The sequence below is a fragment of the Ambystoma mexicanum genome, chromosome 9 (assembly GCF_040938575.1).
Source record: "Ambystoma mexicanum isolate Mex_15411 chromosome 9, UKY_AmexF1_1, whole genome shotgun sequence".
In the NCBI taxonomy this organism is placed as follows: domain Eukaryota; kingdom Metazoa; phylum Chordata; class Amphibia; order Caudata; family Ambystomatidae; genus Ambystoma; species Ambystoma mexicanum.
In genome coordinates, this window is record NC_090931.1 from 460,842,542 (window position 1) to 460,864,823 (window position 22,282).

General features: G+C 43.6%; 1 protein-coding gene across 1 annotated transcript in view; it reads left to right on the plus strand.

Annotated features, from left to right (window-relative positions):
• MYL10 (myosin light chain 10) overlaps window positions 1-22,282 on the plus strand; it is a 160,596-nt gene that overhangs the window by 51,936 nt on the left and 86,378 nt on the right. Inside the window, exons 2-3 of the mRNA XM_069614990.1 lie at window positions 12,953-13,042; window positions 18,285-18,360. Coding sequence (XP_069471091.1) covers window positions 12,953-13,042; window positions 18,285-18,360 — 166 coding nt within the window. The remainder of the gene's footprint in view (window positions 1-12,952; window positions 13,043-18,284; window positions 18,361-22,282) is intronic.

The following is a 22,282-nucleotide window of genomic DNA, read 5'->3' on the forward strand; positions in this document are numbered from 1 at the left end:
CCCATATATCCTTCATTGGCAAAATCACCGAGAAGATTGTCAAACTGAAACTACACAAAAAGATAGTCCAGCACAAACTACTTAAAAAAAAAAACAGTCTGGCTTCTGTGCAAGCTGCATCACAGGGATCGCCACCATCCAGATCATTGACAAGGCACAATCTTTGCCCAAATGGGACCCTATGCCACAGTCCTTCAAAGGTTTGACTCCTATCTCACCAAAACTTGCAAGCTTGTCAAGATGGGTACCTGCATATTACAACTAGGTCCAGTGATCTGTGGAGTCCCACACAGTTCCATTCTTTCCCATGTCATCTACATTGAGCCTCTGGGGGCCGCTTGGCCAAATTCAATGGCAACATCTACCAGTAGGGTAATGAAGCGCAGCCATGTTTGAATGTTAACTGCTTCAATTACAATCACCAATTAAAACATTGCCTTTCCACCATTCAAATCTAAATGTCAAGTGCCTACCTGAAACACAACCCTTTCAAAATAGAGTTCATCCTCCTCGGGGGTGACGCCAACCGGACCCGATTTCAAAAATGGTTGACACAGATGGATCTCAACATCTTCCGTTCCAACTTGCAGCTAGTACAGAGTCCCTCAGCTTCAACATCGATTGTGACCACTCCTTCAAAGCATACCTCGCCAAGAAGAAAGACACAGCATGAAACAAGCTCTGACTCCTGCGCCAAACCAAATCCTTCACCCATGCCCCTTTCTTCAGATCTGTTGTTCAGGCCCTGTTGTTCTCCCACTTGGACGGGGCAATGCACTGCTGGGAGGTGTTTCAACCACTACTCTGACCCATCTGAAATTTGTCCAGCACGCTGCAGTGTGGTTCATCACAGGATTGAAGAACTTTGACCACATTTCTCTCACTCTCTTGGAACTACACTGGTTAACCCACGTAGGTCACTGCACCTTGAAGATAGTCTGAATCACCAACAAAGTGCTAATGACCAATATGCCGCAATATTTACCTAAAATAATCACATCTCCGGAGGTCAGCACAACACTAGGAGCCAATATATCTCCAGACTGGAATCCAAGAAGTACAGGGAGAAGAGCAGAAACAAATATTCTCCTGCTATGCTTCCACACTCTGAAACAACCTTCCTGCTAACATCAGGCTCGCTCTTTCCCTCTTGCTATTCTGGAAAGATTTGAAGAATCTTCTCTTTAAGGAGCAATTCATTCAATAACAGAGGGCCATAGACTGACAAGGCGATCCTCTCTGCCCTTTCTCTATGTTCCACACCCTTTATTGTGTAGCACTCCTTTGATTTCTAGCTAAGGTTACACTATATAAATCATCTACATACATACAAGGAATGGTGAGGATGAAATAAGGAATTTGGAAAATGAGGATAAGACATAAGGACGATCACTCCTCACACAGCATCATTATTACAGGTCCAAACAATGAAAAAACAAACTCGATCAACACGTGATCCATTTCTCTCCCTGTGTGAAACATTTCACTTGTGTAAGAATGGGCTTCTCCACAGTTGCATTATCAAAATGATGTTAGGTGAATCAGCCTATGCTACAAGCTTCTCGCTCATCTGGTGCCTGGATTTTGGTGGCATCAGGTGGAAGGTTTCCACAGTGTGAAAAGCACCCCAGCAATGAGAGTTCCATATCAATGTTGTAGTGCAATATGAAATTAGCATGGATTAATCTGCTGAGGTCAATAGGAAAGTGGCATTGGGCATTATGGTGGGACAGCATGAAAGTGACATAGGCCAACGATCAGGGACAATTTTAGCGTGACATGAGCAATGCTATGGGACAGTGGGAATATGACATTAGGCCATGAGTAATGCATCTAAAGTAATGTAGCCCTACATCTACTGCAGCTGATGTGCGAGGCCTTGCCAGTTGCTTGCTTAGAAGAATGCTGATTCTATTGACATTAGGAGCAATTTAATCCCCTGATGAAGGTTTACGTAAACTGAAATGCTTTGGGTTCCTTAACAGAATGTATTACTCATGAACCATCATTTTCTGCAATGTTCTATCGGAATTTTGGTTGAACTTGGGTTGAAAGCCAAAGTAAAAACTGGTCACTTTTGAGATATTTCTTTAATGTGTGTGAAACAATTTGTGCGTTTGGGTATGCTTCCGCCCATCAATACCTGACCTTGGGTTTTGCATATTGTTTATGGGCTGCCAGAGCCCTGTAGTGGATGGCAGCACCTCAACATATTCTACACCTCTCATTTGATTTTAATTGTGCAACTTTATGACTGTGGGGGTTACATTTAGACTTAGGATACACCCAGAATATCCCACTTTTCAGCCTCATTTTCAAATAGGGCTGAGTAGTAGAAAAGGGCATAAATGCAAAGCGGCATGCTTTTACTCCTTGATTTACCTCTCGGACCCATTTTGCGGCAGCAGTGACAGAAGAGGGTTACTGACAGGAGATAAGATCTCTGCCGTGCCTTCCTCCTCGGTTTCGTTTCACGCTTGCATGACATTTTCATGTAGGCGTAAAACAAATGGATTGCTAAGGGATACACCTTGGTTTTGCACCTGCTAAATGGGGATTCCATAGGGATCCATTAACAAATGCCACCTGCAAGACATAATTTGTAGGTGGCACTTATTTCTTCACAAATGTCAGAGTAAAACTAAAGAGTAATGCAGGAATGTGCCTTGTTTTGCTCCAGCAGCATGAAAGTGCTGCTGTCCGTGTTCCCCTGCATGCAATTTACTTTTTTAATAATATGATCATGTTTGTGTTGTCCCATCCCTGACACTGTTTCATTCACACCATTAGCTTTTTTCTTAGTTCCTTTAGGCGTTTGGCCCAACCACTTCCCTGGTTTAATACAGAATAAATGTACTCATTTAAAACACACCTATATTGCATCCATTGCATCACTGCTCGAGCGTCCTACAGGCTGCAGAAGGCTTCCTTGCACAAAGCACCTTCTTTGCACCGCACAGTCGACGTATTTGGTCTGTGCTGCTTTTTCCAGCTAGTGTGTTTTCATAGGGGCGTTTCGTCACATTTTTCCACCTAGAGATAAATGTTCGACTTTCAAAAGGATATTCAGAACTGTATGCCAGTCCCTAGCTTCTTGTTACTGTTTGGAATCAGGAATTAAGAGACCGCTGGCTGGGGGAACTAAATTCTACTCATTGCTTTGGCACCGTCCTGGTTTACCTTAAGTGAACCCCCCGCCCCATCTGTCAGGTGTTCATCCCATGTCCAATAGGATATCAATTGAATTCTTTCAGCTTAAACCCTGATCTACATAGCACTGCGGGTAATCCATGCTGCCAATGCTTCACTTAAGTGCACAAATATGATCCAGGATATCAAATACTTCGAATGCATTGCAGTGTTTAAAGTACGACTTCTGTTGGATATATTTTGGGGTTATATCTATTACTTTTTGGTATTTTTTGTGTGATGGTGATATTTGGTGGTAACTCACATGTAACCTTAAACATGCTACTGGTATTTATTTGGCATTTTGCATACTTTGAACAAACCCGTGATACACATGCATTCATAACATTTACAAATATTTAAGATTCCAAAGCATTGACATAATCTTCAGTTATTCACTACATAGTAAATACACAACATAGAATATCATACACTCTTAATCCATACATCATTACCAACCAGAATCAATACAGATACATTTTCATTATAACATTATCTCAACTGTGCATATAAAGTCTACACTCTCTTCTCAATAATATATAATATTGCACACATGTTTTTCATCCTTCCACACTAATATATACAATGCAACACATTTCTCATCCAATCACGTATGCTTTGCATCTCTGTCGTGTTTCCAAGACCTTCTATGGTAATATGCTAATTTTACACAGGAAGCACCCGCACCTCTTGTGCCGATTATAGCAGTAGCCACTTCACGCATCTCCCCTCTCAGGCACGCGTTCCAGGCATCCTTCTCTTAATTAACTTGACGGAGGCTATACATCTTCTCCAGACATGTTTCCCTGTCTCTCTTTATTTAGAGACCATAACGTTTCAACTTCCTCTACCTTATGGCGCAATGTAAAAATATGGGAGAACCAATCAATTCCACTTTATCAGTCAGTGACGTCATGTGTGTGGAGCAAATTAAATCAAAACATTATATATGTGCACATTTCTTTTACTTAACAAAGGATTATAAATAAATATGGCTGTATACCCACCACACTGCTAGAAATGGTCCGCTAATCTTGCAACCTCTTTACATTTTATACCCTATCCCACTCAATTAATGTCTTTTTTATGCCCTTTTTGAAATAATCTGTATGAGGTACAACTGTCACTCAGAATGTGTAACTCAATAGTATGAATGATATGATCTGAAATGGGACGGCAGTGCAACCCAACGGGTTTCAAAGTGCTCTGCCACGAACCATTTAAAAGGTACTAAGAAGTGCAGGGCAGAACAAAAAAAACAGGCGTGTCTTCATTTCTTTCTTGATCGCTGGTATGATATGATATATGTATAACTTACACATTATGCAATGAAATATCTCAAAGGGCTCACAACAATACAAACATTGCCTAAATACCCTTAGTAATGTTGGCTCCTTTTCAAACCAGATTTTCCCACAGAATCTGAGAAACAGAAAATATACTTGAAAGTATACCTCTGTTTAATCCCTGTTTGCTCCCATTTTAACAATCCCACTATATCCCCAGTTCACAATATCATAGTAAACTTCCTGTTTGACAATCTGTGTATGCTCCCAACTTAAAAACTCCCAGTATATCCCCAGTTCGCAATGTCATAGTAAACTTCCTGTTTGACAATCCCTGTATACTCCCACTTTAGCAATCCCAGTATATCCCCAATTCGCAATATTATAGTAAACTTCCTATTTGACAATCCCTGTATTACTCCCACAGTAACAATTCCAGTATATCCCAGTTCGCAATATCATAGTAAACTTCCTTTTTGACATTCCCTGTATACTCCCACTTTAATAATCCCAGTATATCCCTAGTTAGCAATATCATAGTAGATTTTCTGTTTGACAATCCCTGTATGCTCCCACTTTAGCAATCCCAGTATATCCCCAATTCGCAATATTATAGTAAACTTCCTATTTGACAATCCCTGTATTACTCCCACTGTAACAATTCCAATATATCCCAGTTCACAATATCATAGTAAACTTCCTGTTTGACAATCCCTGTACACTCCCACTTTAACAATCCCAGTATATCCCCAGTTCGCAATATCATAGTAAACTTCCTGTTTGACCATCTCTCTATACTCTCAGTTTGCACAACCTGTGCATATTACCAATTTCACAATTCCAGTAATCTCTCAGTTTCACGACTCAAGTTTATTACCAATTGAACAGTCCCTTTATTTGCCATTTTGCAGAATCCCAGTATATTTCATTTTGCAAAATCCCAGTATGATTCAAGTCATCACAATACCAGAAAACTCTTAGACTAGATATGCCAGTATGCCATCATTCATTCCATGCCAATGTTCCAAATGTATATTCCAAGTGTGACTGAAGTTCCCAGTATATTCCTAGTATAACAATGCCCATCTGGTCCCATTTTGCACATTTCGATTATATTCACAGTTTGCAGAATCCCAGTAGTGTTCAGTTTGACCAAATAACGGTATGTTCCCAGTTTGAGGTTTTGCAGCACATTCTCATCCTGACAACCCTAGTATACTCCCAGCTTCCAATATTCAATCATTCTCCCTCTTTGACCACCGATGTTGTGCAAACCAGTCTACTCCTTGATCTGAAATTTGAGCAGATTTCAAGTTTGCATAATACAAGTATATTTCTAGTTTGACATCCCCAGTCTGGTCCCACTTTATGTAATCTCAGAACATTTCCCGTTTTCAGAATCCTGGAATATTCTCAGTCTGCACAATCAAGTGTTATCCTAGTTTTACAATCAAATGTGCATAACCACAGTATACTAGCAGCGTCTTGTCCAGTATACACCATGGTTGCAAATCCTCAATAAAAACCCCATTTGACAATCCCAGCATGAATGCGTTTGGAAATACTCCCTAACGAACCTATTGCCTATTGTTCCATATTCTAATAACCTAACATATCTATGTCCTATATCCCCCAGTTTACTACTAAACAATGGCAGTGCACCCCATTTTCATTGTTAAATAAAATCATTGTAGTCCCAATTTGCAAAACGCTAATATGTTCCCAGTCTATACAATTCCAGCCTTCTCTCCCAGCATGCTCTCAGAATATCCTCACTTCCCAATCCTCTGTTGACAGCCCTCTTCTACCCTAAAGTTTTTCAAAATTGCAGTATATTCTGAGTTGACACAATTGCAACATTTTTCATTTGACAACCCCAGTATGTCGCACTAAAACATCCCAAAGAGTCCCAGGCCCATGGTGAGCAATTCGTTGCTGGAGAACCCTCTCTTTCTGCAGCTCAAACTGAAAATGCAGGATAAATATTCCCATTCCCCAAAGAACATAATGGCAAGACGTGTGATGAGGTTTGCAAAACATCACACTGAGGCGTGGCTTTCCACCCACTCGGCACTAAAAAAAGATTCCACTTTATGGTATTTATTTTTTTCTATATTTCCATCTAAACTAGTGGCCTTCAAACTTTTTTGGCCTGGGCCCCCTTGAGCAAAATTTGGGCAGGCCGGCCCCTCCAAATGTACCAATGGCTATGAACTATTGCGTGTCGTCATGGACCCCTACTCCGAGTATAGTCCCTGGGCTTCCCCCACCTGCTCCCATCACAGTTCCTGGGCTCACCCCACCCAGTTTCCAACGAAGTCCGAGGGCCATTGGCAGCTGGTGAATCTTTTAAGTGGAGGGGCATAAATATTTATCTCAAAAATGGCATAGCGACTGAGCGCAGCGAGGGAGCCCGAACCAATCACAGGGGGATCAGGGGGTATTCCACCCCTGAATTATTTTAACGTAATGGATTAAAATGTTGCATTGTAGAGAAAACTTTGAAATAAAAATGTGTAAAAAGCCAAACAGTTTGCAATGGGTGCTGGGGGGCCCAGAGGGCAGGCATGACATTTTTTACTGGACATGTATGATAGATGTCCAGTAAAAAGAAACCATCCCTGTCCCCTGGGCCCCACTGGGCCTAACACAATCAACATGATTATATGTGTATGCAAGGAACTGGGGTGCCGAGAGGGAAAGCATGGTATTTTTGACTAGACATTTATAATAGATATCCAGTAAAGAAATACCATCCCTGTCCCCTGGCCTCCACAGCGCCTCAGAAAGAGAGCTGATTTTGGCAGGTGGGTAGGGGGATTGTGCATCAAAAGGCATTTTTAAAATGCCTTTGTCGTACAATCCTCCTTCCCACCTTTACCCCCCACTCGCCAAAATCAGCTCAACGGACCAAAACAAAAACACACATTCACACAAGCACCCATCACCATACACTCACTCATAACACAAGCATACACGCATCATACAATATTTAAAAAAAAATAAATGAACATTAACATACTTTCTGCAGGGGCCTGCGTGTGGGTGCTGAAACGCCCTGCTCCAAGCTGCTCTGTCTGTATGTATGAGGAGGCTCAGGAGCTCCCCCTTGCACATACAGACATGAAGTGCCCCAGCTAGCATTTCCAATGAGCTATGCAAGACTGGTGAAGCAAAACACCCCCAGCCTTGCATGGCTCAGTGAGCATGTGCGCCTGGGGAATTGAACTGTCGAAGGGCTTCGACAGTTCAGCCAGCCCAGGAGCACCCCCTCAGCTGGAAAAAGCAGCTGAGGGAGTGCTCAGTGTTGCACTGGGCTGGCCCCTTGGCTCCTCCATAATGGGTGAGGGGGCCACCGGGTGGACACCACCTCGCCCATTATATATGAGCCGCCAGGCTCGGACTGGCCTATAGGGCAATGCCCGTACCAAAAATGCAAAATGCTAGTGTGGGCCAGCCAAAAAGGGCCACTTTTTCGGCCAATGTGGGCCAGCTTGTTGAGTTACTTCACTATACAGCTAGTCATTTTGACCATTGTTGCTGAATACATATTCTTTAAAAATCCAATTTGCCTACATTTTAAAATAAAAATCCCTTGGGCACTATTCAAACAGTCTGTGACTACAGGAATGAATATCCATTTGCACCTGCAGGCACCTTTTTCATTGGTGCCTGAGACAGTTTCATGCTCCAGTCCGATCATGTGAGCCGCCCCTGCCCATTTCTTCCAATCTAAAGAAAAAAAAGTATTTTTTTTACATTTCATGCTGGGCACTCATGCTGCCCGGAAATGCGGTTGCGCACCTTTGCGGGGGTGTGCCCCACAGTTTGAAGACCTCTGAACTACACACACATTTGCTTTTATTTTTTGCTGTGTAAAACAGGCATTTGCAACTTGAAATTTTAAACATTTATTCAAATTCAAAATGGACATTGGGCCTCATTACACGGATGGCGGAGAACCATGGCGCTATTAGCGCCATGGTTCATGCCGGTAAAATACCGGCACCGCATGGCGGAAAGGGGAATTACCGCCCCATTCCAAAGTTGGCGGGGCGGTAATTCCCCCTTCCACCAATGCCCTTCCCCATTCCCATTTTTGCCCCATAGGGCATAATGGGAATGGGGAAGGGGCTAATTACGGTACTGCAAATTGCGGTACCGTAATTAGCTCCCTGGGTCCCTTTGCGGGTTGGTTTTTAACGCCTGCAAAAAGCAGGCGTTAAATTCCCCAACCCGCAAAGGGACCTCGTAGTATGGCGGTAAGGATTTACCGGTACCGGTAAAATACCGGTAAACCCTTACCGCCATCCGTGTAATGAGGCTCATAGTCTTGGAAACCGGTCATAGGACATCTGTATTGAGCGGCTCCAAAAAATCATGGCAAAGTTAATTTACATCTGTAATGCAAATGGCGTGATATTTGATTAACACCAGCGCTGGTCATTGGGCCGGCTCTCACGGGATCCGAGATTCAGCACCAGATGTGTAGCTAGTTCTCGGGATCCGGCCAAAGTCAGTCACCCCAAACCCCTGCTCTGTGCTGGGGAGAAGGGGAAAAAAAACGCCCGCTAGCAAACTGTAACTTCCTCTGGTGACCCCATGCAAGAGATCACAAGAGGAGATTACAGTCCTCAGCCACGACCCGGTTTATTTATTTATTTATGTAATGTTTGTCGGATACACGACCCAGATTATTTATTTATGCAATGCTTGTCGAATACCTGAATCCATAATTGCATAAATAAATAAATATACAGGTATCCGACAAACATTGCATAAATAAATACCTCTATTAACATCACAGACGATGCAGCCACCCAACTGCTTTCAGCAGGGAGCTGCAGGAGCTGTGCCACATGTGGTTCAAGTAAAAGAAAACATTTTTTATGGCGTATAGAAATCACGAAAAAAATGGGATGCAAATTGTGCATTTTAAAGAATATTTACTCAGCAACACTGGTCAAAACTATTATCCGCATAGTGAAGTAACTCATCACCAGAGCCATGGGGGTGGTTTAAAGCGGAATTGATATATAGTTTCAAAAAGAAGCAGCATGAAAGAAATTGTGCTGTTTTAAACTATTATTTTGGACATTTCCTTTGATCAGAGGTCAACTGCCTGCCACATAATCCTGCCTCCTCGTCCACCCCCCCCCCGAAAACTCCACCACCACCCCGGCCTTTGTGGGATCCGCCACCAATTTGTTTTCCATTTCCACCACTGCTTAACACACGGGACATACATAGCACTGGGCACAAGTAACAGTTGAATCAATTCGAGTTCCATTCAAACCTTCGCTACAAAGGACAACGTTTACGAGCACACACACACACACACACGCACACGCACACACTTTGCATGCTGTCAGTCTGCACAACATTTTCTCTGAAATGCATGAGTGATAGCATGTGGAGACCAAAAAAAGTGCTGCTTTCCCGTTGTTTTAGGTTTCTTACAAATAAAAACTGCCAAGAAGCAGATTGATTGACATTATTATTTATATGCAAAATCCAGTGGAGATGGGGAAATGGTGGCCCTGTTCATGTTATGCAGTCGATGCAGCATTCCCCGTGTTCATGGCTTCTTGACGCACAGTGCTGCTGAGTGTGTTGCTATTGCCCCAGGAGTGGGGTACCTTGCGGGAGGGGTGGTGATGAAGCTATGCTGCGTCCCCACCATTCTAGATTATAGGGTGAGAGTGTCTGTGGCCCTCATTACGACCCTGGCGGAGGACCATGGCGCTATTAGCACCATGGTCCATGTGGCTAAGCTGCCAACTCCGCCATGGGGGTTGGCGGACTTACCGCCCCATTCCGACCTTGGCGGGGCGGTAAGTCCCCAATCCCCATTTACCCTTCCCCATTCCCATTTTTGCCCCATAGGGCATAATGGGAGTGGGGAAGGCGTTAATTACGCCACCGTAAATTACGGTGGCGTAATTAACAACAAGTCCCTTAGCGCCATGGATTTTTCCGCCTGCAAAAAGCAGGCGTAAAAATCAACATGGCGCTACGGGAACTCGTACTCAGGCGGAAAGGGGCGCCATGGTTTACGCCGGCGTAAACCCCTTTCCGCCAGGGTCGTAATGAGGGCCTGTGTCTTTAAATCATTCTGCAATACCGCGGTGTCAGAGTTAGCATAGGTTTTCTTTTAAAGAATGTGCTCCAGCCCTGTGGATTCATATTTTAGGGACCTCATTGGATAACATCCATGCATATGTCGCACACGGGTGTAATCTGAGGACCCCGGCTAGAACCTGGGTCCTAAGGTTTCATTTGAATAGTTTACATACGTTAGGAGTTTTGGGGCCGAGACTAAATTTGAGTAAATCCGAAAGACATTGCAGGTTTTGTAAACAGGCAGTAGTCGAGGGCCTATTTCATTTAATAATTGCATTTTCTAATTTAATTCACAAGAGACAATTATTATTAAAAAATGTGTGGTGCCGTGTGTTTGAAGCCCTGTGGCCACAACTATGGCAATGAGAGAGTTGAGCTTGTCTCTTGCTTTGGCAGAATTTTAACAATATTTTGTAATTCTCTAAAGCTGGAGGTGGTTTTAAGGGGTAGAACATTGGAAAGGTGAACTGGGGTTGGTGCAAGGCTGTGTAGTCGACTCCACGGGGTCCACAAAAGGGTAATGTAGAAAATGACGTCTCGAAATGCATTTGTTTTAAAGGATGGGGTGTCATTTTCTTGTATAATCAAATTGAGTACTTGTTTGATCTTTCCTTTTCTGTATTTGGTGTTTGTAAAAGGTTACAATCTAACCGTAAATACAATTAAATAAAATAAAAAACAAATTAAAAAGAAAATTCACACCAGACCTACCAACACACTATGTTGCCTAGCACAACACAATGTCATAACATTGCATATCAAAACATAACATGACATGGTATGGCATCCCATTGCATGACATAGCATAACATTACATTAGAGAAGAAACACATCATAATATTTTGTAGAATAGCAAAACAAATATAATATAGAAAACCACGGTCTATCTGCACAATACACAGTTTTATCACTGCCTAAAATAAAATAGCATAACTAAACTGAATATACCATCATATCCTAGGCAAACAGTATATCATGAGCACACACACTTCTCTTTAACAGTGTGAAATTGGAAACAAGATAGGCACATTAAGGACACACTACACTGGGCTGTGTGCATATTAGAAGTGTCAATGTAAAGGGGGCTGTGTGTTTTGCCTGACTGTCACTTATGTGTCTATGTGTGTGTTAGAAGAGCGTAACTTCACAGGTTGCCAGCGCAGGCTGCCAGCACAGTACTTGGTGTGTGGCGTATGAGTGAAAGTACATGGAGGGTAAATATGTTGTAGGAAGGAGTCTAACTGCCCAAGCAGGAATTGGTCTGTAAGTATTGCAAATTAACAGCATGTTGGACTCCCGACACTCAGGATTGTAAACCCGAAGAAGATTTCAAAGGTCCAAAAAGTGATCCTCTTTATGCTCCCTGACGTCCCTTAACACACAACTCTTTATCCAAACTTCAATAAGGCTTTTGAGAGGGATCCTGGTTTAACATTTGGAACAGGGCAGACCGCTCAGCACATAATTTATAGAAATAACATTAATGAGGTCCAAAAGGTGGCCACCTTAATCTCATTAATGGCCCAGCCTATGGAGTGTATAATCTAATGTCTATCAAGAGGTTTATGGGAACATCTGGTTTGCAATTTGGTAGCGAGGTTGAGTGTTCAGGCTCAACTCAGCAGAAGGAAGATTGGCTTGCTCATATTGCAGCAGAGCACAAGGATTCAATCTTACTAAATATGTTGCGTCTTACTATGGTATTACAAATATAGGCATTCCTGTTTATTCACAGAACACTATCACACAATTTATACCACATGTCTGTAAGAAGTGGTGAGATGGTAAGCTACACAGGAACTGATTGTTTTTTATGAGTACAACAGCTCTGTGTGTCTGTGTGTTTGTGTGTGTCTAAGACTGTTACTGCACAGAGAAGCAATCCCCCTTTCCTGAACACCCCTATATCTTATTACAGATACACACGTGGTGTGGGTGGTCACCAACACCCCATCTGTACCACTCAACCCAACACAGGTAGTGCACACAATAACTGGCACTGATGGGTCAGACACTGCCGCCATCTCAGTGGTTCTAAGTGCTTCATGGACCCACAGCAGAGAGCTTAGTGAGAGTGATGGCATCATACCTCATATATGTGGTTGCCTATGGGTAGCTACATACGAGGTGTACCAGGAGACTGAAGCCTTAATGGTTACAGGCTGCATCCTTGGATCACTCAGCCTCTATTACTGATTCCAGATACCCCTATTTGATTTCAGACCTGCATGCCACAATGCCTCCACCCATATCAAATTGCTCTCTTGATCAGCGCCCCCCTCACCCGTGCCTCAACCCCATTTTCCTGTGATACAAATACTGATTACAGTGTCTCCCTGTGCTTTATTCGACAGTCTCCCAAGAAAGCCAAGAAGAAGGCAGAAGGTGCCAGTTCCAATGTCTTCTCCATGTTCGATCAAAGCCAGATCCAGGAGTTCAAAGAGGTGAGTTGACCAATGGGGTGTCTGTTTTCAAATCGAGAGCAATAAGAATGTTTCTCAACCTCAGTACTGGATACATTAATGCATAATGAATACCCAACAGGATGAAAAGTATTAGAGGTGGGAGAAAGGCAGGGGTGAGTAACAAAGAGTATTATTGTTATTATTAATATTATGGTATTCTTTGAGACTGGTCCGAGCTTTGAGAAGCAATGGAGTGCTTTACAAGCCATCGGGGGAAGTACAGGGAGACGGAAGCAGATCACAAGGAGTGGGAGCTAACAAGGGGGGGGGGGCAGGCAATTTGCTAGCAAGGCATATACAAGCGACCAGGGGAGGAAACAGGAGGAACGTATCACCCAGCCTCAGGTTAGGTGGGGAGTGGAGGGGATGTCGACCAGGTGTTAACAAGGAACCATTCCTTGAAGAGAAGGGTCTTAAGCTCCTTCTCGAAATGTAGAAGTGAGGGGGTCAGTACAGAGTTGACAGGCATGAGGTTCCATAGTCTGGGACGTAGACGCAGAAGGCCTCTCTTCTAGTTCTTTCCTTCGTACACTGGCGGCGTCGAAGTCTGCACATGTCCTTGCTTCTGATGGGTGACAGGCCCCCGGAGATGCTGCACTTCTCATCAAGGTAGGATGTTGACTGCCTTGTAGATGATGCAGCTGGATTTGAAGGTGATGTCATATGATAACAGCAGAAAGTAGACCGTGGACTCACATTGCAGAGAGCAGTGCAAGGAATGATCAACACTTGAGAATAAATGTAGGCATTGGTGTGGGGCTCACATATGAGGATGGCAGAACCGGGTGAAGAGTGACATCACAGAAAAACTGCAGTGAATGCACATAGGATTGACATGCAAGGATACCCATTCATTGATTGATTAATGGCTGAGGAAAATGAAAACAAGGCTTGTGGATACTTGAGAGTAAGAGCACAGGGGATTGTTGCTGCCTGATTATACAAGCACTGAAGGAGCAGAGATGCTAATCTGAGATTAACAGTACCAAGGTGGTGGGGCGTTTACACCTGATGGTAACAGTAGACGGTTTGATCCTTTCCCAAGGCCAACGCTACCAATGATGTGGGTGACTTCTATATGAGGAGGATAGGGCAGGAGATGATTGATGTCTGATGGTAATGGTCCACTGGTCGATATTTGCCTGACAATTATAGTACTATGTGTCTGAAATGAATGATGAAGAGGGGTTTCAGATGACATGAGAAAGCATAGGGTTTATGTGTTTTGATGAATACCATTTTCCTAGTATGCAAAGAGGGAGCCTCAGCATCACCAGATTTCAGTTTCAGGTTGTACCCAGACTTCTCAATTAAAATTTTACAGGTGGCTGGGCTCCATCTTGGATAGGGCCCTTGTGTTTGTTGTTTAATTGTGTCCCTCAATATTATATTGAGGAGGGAAAACTCATGGGTTTGGATTTTGCTGGTTACCATCTGTTGGCATCACAGTTGGTGGAAACGGCATGAGGGAAACTGCATCTGGATGTTGATACCGCGGATTCCAGCAGGGATCTTAGTTTGGCAATGGCAGTGGTCCCAGGTCCTGGATAAGCAGTGGCTGGAAGGTTCTGGTGAGGAGTAGGAGGCGTGACATCTGTCCTGATGAAGAAGTGGCGATGCCACTGTGGTTTAATCGGTATTTATCCCCTCTGGTTGAACATAGGTCAGTTCAAGTGGAGGATGTATATAGATGTGTGCAGTCACAGCAACGGGGGTTACATATCTTCACTCAGCAGTCAAGTACTCACAGCTGTGGGGACCCAAGAAGCGGTATTAGTGGTGTCAGCAACGGATATAGTAAGTACAGGCTCTTTATCAGTGCTCCAAGGTCCATTTTCTGAAGGCAGCAGGACTTCAATGTCTAAGTCAAAATACTGTCTCTGGGTTATCAAGGTTGTGTGGTGGAGAAAGAGCTGTTCCCGCCAAGCTAGCGATCAATCATCATTGCTGCTGATCTCTCGGCGTAGTTCCCTGGGGTGAATCTGCTGGACTCTCTCCCATGAGTTTGGCTCATGCAGGCTAGGTGGCGACTGGTGCATTTCGACAGTGATAGCTAAGAAGGAGGCAGTATCTCCTCATTTAAGTGATCAATAGTTTCTTCGATCAGCAGAAAGGTAGAAGCAGGTTCCACAGGTTAAGGGATTTGTTCCCAGGAAGTCCCAACGCTGAAGGAAGAATGCTTTATTGCTCTCGGGAGCTAGTGCACTCCCAATCAAGCTTGTGGGGAAAACAATAAAGTAGGATCTTAATGGCCCAAACTGTTATGTGCATTGGTGAAGGTCGAGAGATGGAGAATAATAACGTCTTATATGATCATGGTCATCTTCCTAGAAGAATGCCAGCCATCGTAGCATCATCTCATGCAAACCTCATGTCCAAGCATGGTCTGGCTTTTGGAGTTACTAGCATTTAAGTATGGTGCTTTAATGCATCACCCCACATAAAGTCACAGACAGTACTCAAAAATCATAAAAAACTGGAACCATTGATGCAGTTCTTGCAGAGCCAATTAGGCGAGGGTTACTTGAGTGTCAAAAGAAGCGATGCTTTTGATATTTCCACCCTGAGAAGTCTAGTGCTTCCTCGTTGCATATTAGATTTGCCATTCACATGGGTGGGTGGGGATCAGAACCAGTGGGATGATGGCTAGAACTGGGAACATCAGATGGGGAATCTGAAAATTGAAGGGAGTGCCGGAAGGTAGGATTGTTAGACTCACAAGGATTAATAACTGACAATACCATAAGCAAGTAGTATGGATGCATACCAGAAGGCAACAGTACCAGAAGAGTGTTGAATCAAGGGTGAGGACACCATTGGAGAAGGGTTGGAGCTTTACAGCTGATAATCAGAGGGCAATGACAAAGGATGCACATTTTAATGGGATCCACATGGGCATTTCCTGCAGGTGTGATGCCAATGCAAGGGCAACTCATATTGCATGTAGTAAATGGACGCATGTTTCTTACACAATTAGGCCTATTTGAACACCTTTGCTAACAAATTCAATCAGGGTAAGTACATCCACTGCCTGGTTCAATCCATAAATGCATATTTATTAAGCTGGGCTCCAGATAAGCAATGCCTATCCATTTTAATCTCTATAAACAGGCCAATACTCTGACGAAAAGAAAATAGGGAGTAGCAGTACACTGGCTTCTTGCACTTGATGCCACCTGCACTGGCCAGCTGATGTGTTCAGACCAGTTTAGACCAATGGTGTACTTATAACGTGCCACCACGAGGAGCTCTGCGAATGTGCTTCCTGATCTCAAGGCCTTAATGATAAATATATAGCTATTCATTTACACTAATTAATTAATTCAGAGTATGCATCACAATAAGAACATATGTGAATTACTGTTTTACTCTGAAATTCCATTTTACGCCCAACTTCAAAAAATAAGTAAAGTACTCCCGTGTCAAAAGCATATATGGAGCATTGGTGCTAACTGGCTCAGCCAATCAGAACATAGGCACATCTGGAATCTGCTAGTGGAGGCATGCTTTCTGTCTGAATCAGCCAATGAGAGCATGTTAATTGCTGGAAACAAACGCTGGAAACGTAGTGTCTGAATCAGCCAATACCAACCAAGTTGCTCCCTTACCCAGCCAATGAAAACAGATTCACTGAATGAATCATCTTATGAAAGTGCTCTTACTGACCAAGCCATCCAATGCAATGGCTCTAGCACTTAGCCTGAGGTTCTCCTCCTTGGCTCCCCTTAGCACTTCACTCCCTGGCTTTCCACCAGCACTTATCCACTCCTCTGCCCCCCCACCCCGCTTCTCTCCCTCTCATCTCCTCCTGCACTTCTCCTCACTGCACTTGCACAGCTGAATGCCAGAAGGCCTAGGAGGACCACAACTGTATTTTACTGTTTTTGCCATTTTAATTTTTACCCATTGCCTTCCCATGTAGGCTTGTGGCACTTTAAAACACAATTCTAATGATAAGCGCCTAACAAATGCTCAATAAAGTAAAATAATATAAATGCTGTCTAGTTACTAAATATACCAATGCCTGTCTTTCACTGTGAAATAGGGGCAGAACATGTGTGTCCCGAAAGGGAAAACACAAGCTACCTCTCAAGGGGCTTTGTGCCAAAATCACCACCCCAGTGCTCTTCAGACTGTGGGGCTGGTTCCACCCCACTCAGGGGACCAGACTTAGCCGCACTAAGTGACTCATTACCTATGATCTGCATTTATCAATGTGATCTCAACAAATGTTGCACTGGTGCCTTTTCTTTGACTATCCAAACCAACACATTGGCCCTCATTACAACTCTGGCGGTAGCCGTGCCCTTATTAAGGGCACAGCTGCCGCCGGAGTTGCATTTTTTTTGGCACCCGCGAATGTGCAAGAACCGTGTCATGCCGACTTTGGCGGACCCGGTAATTGCCCATTTGCGGGTGCCAGTATGGCCGGCCTCCCGACCCCCATTCTGCCCCACAGGGCAGAATGGGGGTCGGGAGCATAGCTGGACCGGCACTGTTAATAACGGTGCTGGTGCAATCATGAGTTCTGCTCGCAGACCAGGCGTGCAGTCCGGCACCCGCGAGCAGAGCTCGCAATGTGTTGGAGAGGTAACAATGGCGCCGGTAGCACTACTGGCGTCGTTGTTGCCTTTCCGCCATATTCATAATGAGGCCCATTCTCTTGCTTGTCCTAGGCGCCAAGAGACATGAAAAAGGCTCCAGTTGCACTATCTAATACCCAACATAACATAAATCAGCTAATGAAAGCGAGTTTCCTGCCTGAAATAGTCAATGGAAATTTGTTTACTAGCTTATTTGGTCAGTTAAAATATGTTCACTTCACGATTCGGCCCCCGAGACCATATTTGCTCACTGATTCAGCCCCTGACAGCCTGTCTGCTCGCCTTTTCTGCCAATGAAAGCATCAATATGACCCGATTCTGCCAATGAAAGCATTCCCACTACATGAATCAGAAAATGAAAGCAATTGTGCAAACTGAATTAGGCAATGAAAACATGCCACAGACTGAGGCAGCCAATAAAGGCATTCATGTTACTACCTGGAGTTGCTGACGCCCTACTGAACTCTGTGGAGGGAGATGTGGATGACGCATCTTGCAGACATGCATTACGTATTTATTCTGCATCGTTGACTAGATATTGCATGGAGGTGGAGGAGTCGTTGCATAGAAGGGGGAAGGGTGCCATTTTGTTGAAAACAATTTGCTTTCTTCACCAGGCCTTCACCATTATGGATCAGAACAGAGACGGCTTCATTGATAAAGGAGACCTGAGGGACACCTTTGCTGCTTTGGGTAAGACTGGCCTTTCTAGTTCAATGTCTATTGTCGGGCCTCTGTGAGCATGCATTGGAGCCATGGGGAGCCGTTACGTGAAGACATATATGTAGGCAGCTCCCCGTTGCCAAATTCTCGTCATTTGCAAGGTGGAGTGCAAATGGACAGGTCAAAAGGCGGCGTACCCACGTGTACGTCACCTTTTGCGCTGCACATTTGCACTCTGCTCGCATGATAGGCAGCGTTTACAATTACAATTAAATGCTGCCTGCCATGTTCGTATTAGTTTACAATTAGTGTAATGTGATTGTTTGGGGCGACCAACATGTTTTTTAAATGCCACGACTGTGGCTTTTGCAATTTTTCGAGGGGTCTGGAAATGTTGGGGGAAATGCCAGCAAAGGTTCTTATTTTGTGAGCATATCACACCCCTTTGAGATCCTCCTCACCATGCCTAGGGTTGGGTGGGTGCCAGAGGGTGTAATATGCTTCAATAATGGAAAGAAATGGTTGATTTTACTGCAGTGTTTCGAGAACATTGGTCATATTCGCAAACACAAGTTCAGCTCAGTTAAAGTGGAACTCACTGCTGTGGGTGGCTTGGTGGGGCCTGAGGCATGTTACCACTGGCCATAGCTGCGGGCTCTTGCATTGGCCCACTGACCCATTATCCATAGGAATGCCAATATTGGGAGGTTTAAAGCTAAGGCTCCCTGTTTTCTGTCAATCTGCTTTCTATCTGTATTTATCATTAAAAACTGGATAAAATCCTAGTTGCTCATGCAATAAGTCAATAATTTATCAAAAAGCAAACTTGGGGAGTGCCAAACAATTATGTGATATACCATTCAAAGCTGTTTAAATTTGTGAAGTGCCCCAGGTCAGCGGCACTCACAGGATTAGCCAAGCATTTTTAAAGCCCCAGAGCACCCACGTACTCTGCAACGCCACGTTAACACATATTTCACAGCTTTTACGTCACGTCCATTGGCGACTGGTGAATTATTTCATTGGAGGGGCGTACATTTTTCCCACAAATATGTGGGAGCAACCGAGCACAATGAAGGAGGCTGTATCAATGAAGGTGGAACTGGGGAGTTCTGCCCAAGAACAATTTTAAAGTAACTGGTTAAAATGGTGCATTTTACAACACAATTTATATGAAAAATTGCATAAAACCAAGAAAGTTTGAAATCGGTTCTCTAAGGTACCTCATGACAAATCCAAAAGAGGAAAGTCACTAACAGTGCACAGGAGGGGCGTTTTCCAACGCATTTTCATGGTGAGGTTTCCTCATAATATATGCCAGTAGGAAAACCATGTTCACGCTGGCTGTGCCCATACATTCTCTGATGGCTTCACCAATGCAAATGCCTGTATTCCCATTTAAGTACATACACATATTTGCTTTGCCCATGTTGCCAGTAATGATAGTACAAGAAAACATGTCCATGCTGCTTCTGCCAGACTAAACTGTCACATGTAAGCACGTACTCCTGTTTGTTTTACCCCACGTAGAAATGATATGCCTAAAGAAGAAAACATGCCTAGGCTGGTTCTGCACAAATGCGCCCACCGACCCTCCACACACACACACACAATAGACACTCATACTGTTGTCTTTAACCTTGTGCAGGGCACACGTCCTAAGACAAGTGACTTCACGTGAAGTGAAAACATATTAAAGTGAAATATGAACAAGCCATTTAATTCTTTATCAAAGAAAGTGCAAAGGTCAAATACGTATTTGGGCACGATTTACAAAAACACTTTTGAGTGGGTAAACCCCATTGAAAAAGACTGTAAATCAGGGCCTGGCCACATTACAAGTTTGGAGGTAGCCTGCCTGTAACACAGGCAGGCTACCTCCAAACTTTAAAAAAAATCCGGCACCCGCAAATGGGCAATTACCGAGCTATTCCGGCCCCGCTGGACCCGGTAATTTCCCTTTCGCTGGTGCCGGTAGGTCCCCATTCCCATTTCAGCCTCATAGGGCTCAATGGGAACGGGGATGCCTGTAGCACTGGCACCAATCGTTACGGTGCTTGTGATACAGGCAAGCTGAGCTTGCGGTCAGACCTGGCGGAATGAAAGGCACCCGCGAGCACAACTCGTAGTTTGCCGGTCCGGATACAATGGTACCGGCAAGTTTACAGGTACCATTGTATCCAGACCGGCAAACTCGTAATGAGGCCTTTTAGAATATTAATTATGCCCATCTGAAAAATAACACCAGCGAAGTATATCCTATAATGCTACTGGTAAAGTATTAAAAAAGCATGCACCATTTATATTTAAAATTCGGTAGGTAAATATCGCATGCAGTGTGAAAGCAGCAGTTCAAGACAACCTACTGTGTTTGATGTGCGATTAGCTCACTGAAAAAAATTGAGCGAAAAGCTTCATCGACCCGCCCCAGCATGTGACAGGTAGGGAGTGGGCCAATCATTTTCCTCAGCAGGCCGGATTTTCCACCTCCCACTGGATAAAATGAATAACGTGACGTCACGCCAGTCTCCCAAATGTCTTTACAGCCTGAAGTTTAACCAGGTCATGGGCGTTTATGTCAGCCCTGGTACTTGCACAATGCTTTGAAGGGCAACCCCACACCAGTCTTTTTATTTGCAGAGAATACTAATATGTTTGGATTCTGTGCTAATAGAAAGACTACATTTGCATTATGGAGTGAGTGAAAGGCACTGATTATTTTGGGTGTCCCATTTGTCTGTTAAGCGTTTCTTGAACACCTTATGTTTGTAGTTTTATTAACTTAAAAGGTGTTATAATTTTTAAAAATATTTATGCCCAAATTGTTGTGTACCTCTGATTACACCTGTGCTGGTAACTTAATAATTGTAATGTGTTTTGATATGCATGTTTACGTTTTGGTTATTTTACGAGATTTGATTGAGGTTTTTTAACAATGATGGGGATGTTGACGGGTAGAAACACTTTGACTTTTACTTTAATTCTGAAAGATAGCCTCTCAGGTCACCCCCAGAGCATTGGAATGGGAAAGCTGCTGCTAGCATTTTTGCAGGATCAGTCCCATTACAGGCAATACATCCTTTTACTATGACAATGCTCGGGGAGCATATTTGGGGTTACCTGACTGCCGACAGTTGACTTATGTGAAGAATGTTGTGGGGTGGAAGCAATCTGGTGCTTTTAGGATCAAATGAAAATTGCCGCTGGTAACTGTTGTCCCCTTGTTGCGTGTGCAGCTAGCTGGAGGCCCAGGGACTACTTTCTGGGTCATTGCAACCTTTCTCAAATAGGTGTATGAACCTAGAACTTATGAACAAAAGGCCAGGGCAGCAATACAAAGAGAACAAAGTGAGGTGCACCTTGTAAGTTATTGTGGTTTAGGTCAAGAAGTGCTGTGCTTTAAGGCTTGCACGTGGCAACACCTGCGCAACAACTAAAACCATCTCAATAGATAACTTTAGTAGATTAACCACAACATTTAGCAACAGCGATTTTGCACATGAAACAAAAAAATGCTAAACTTGTCATGATTAATAGTGTTGCAAAATGTTCAACATACCACTAAAAAGATCCAAGCATAATTTAGCATTTTCTCCTCTTTTCCAATGGTCTTGCGTAAAAACCAATGGAAATTGCAGGTGTTTGAAATTCAATAGCACCAGCAGTGCAAAGATGTACACATTTATCAAACAGCTTCATCTTCTAGCGGTTTTCTCAATTGTGAGAATTGAATTAGGGTATCATCAATTGCATGTTTTAAGTTCAATAGCTACCTAATTCAAGAATACGTTTTTGGCAGCAAGATTCCCTTTCTATTGCTGAAATAATTGTAATCAAGCGCCACAAAGTGGTTTGCTCTGCATGTTGGTACTGCAGAAAACAGCTAAATAAAATACAAATGACAAATCACCATATCATGGGACGGTTGGGGGTTGACGGTGGGAGGGGGGCT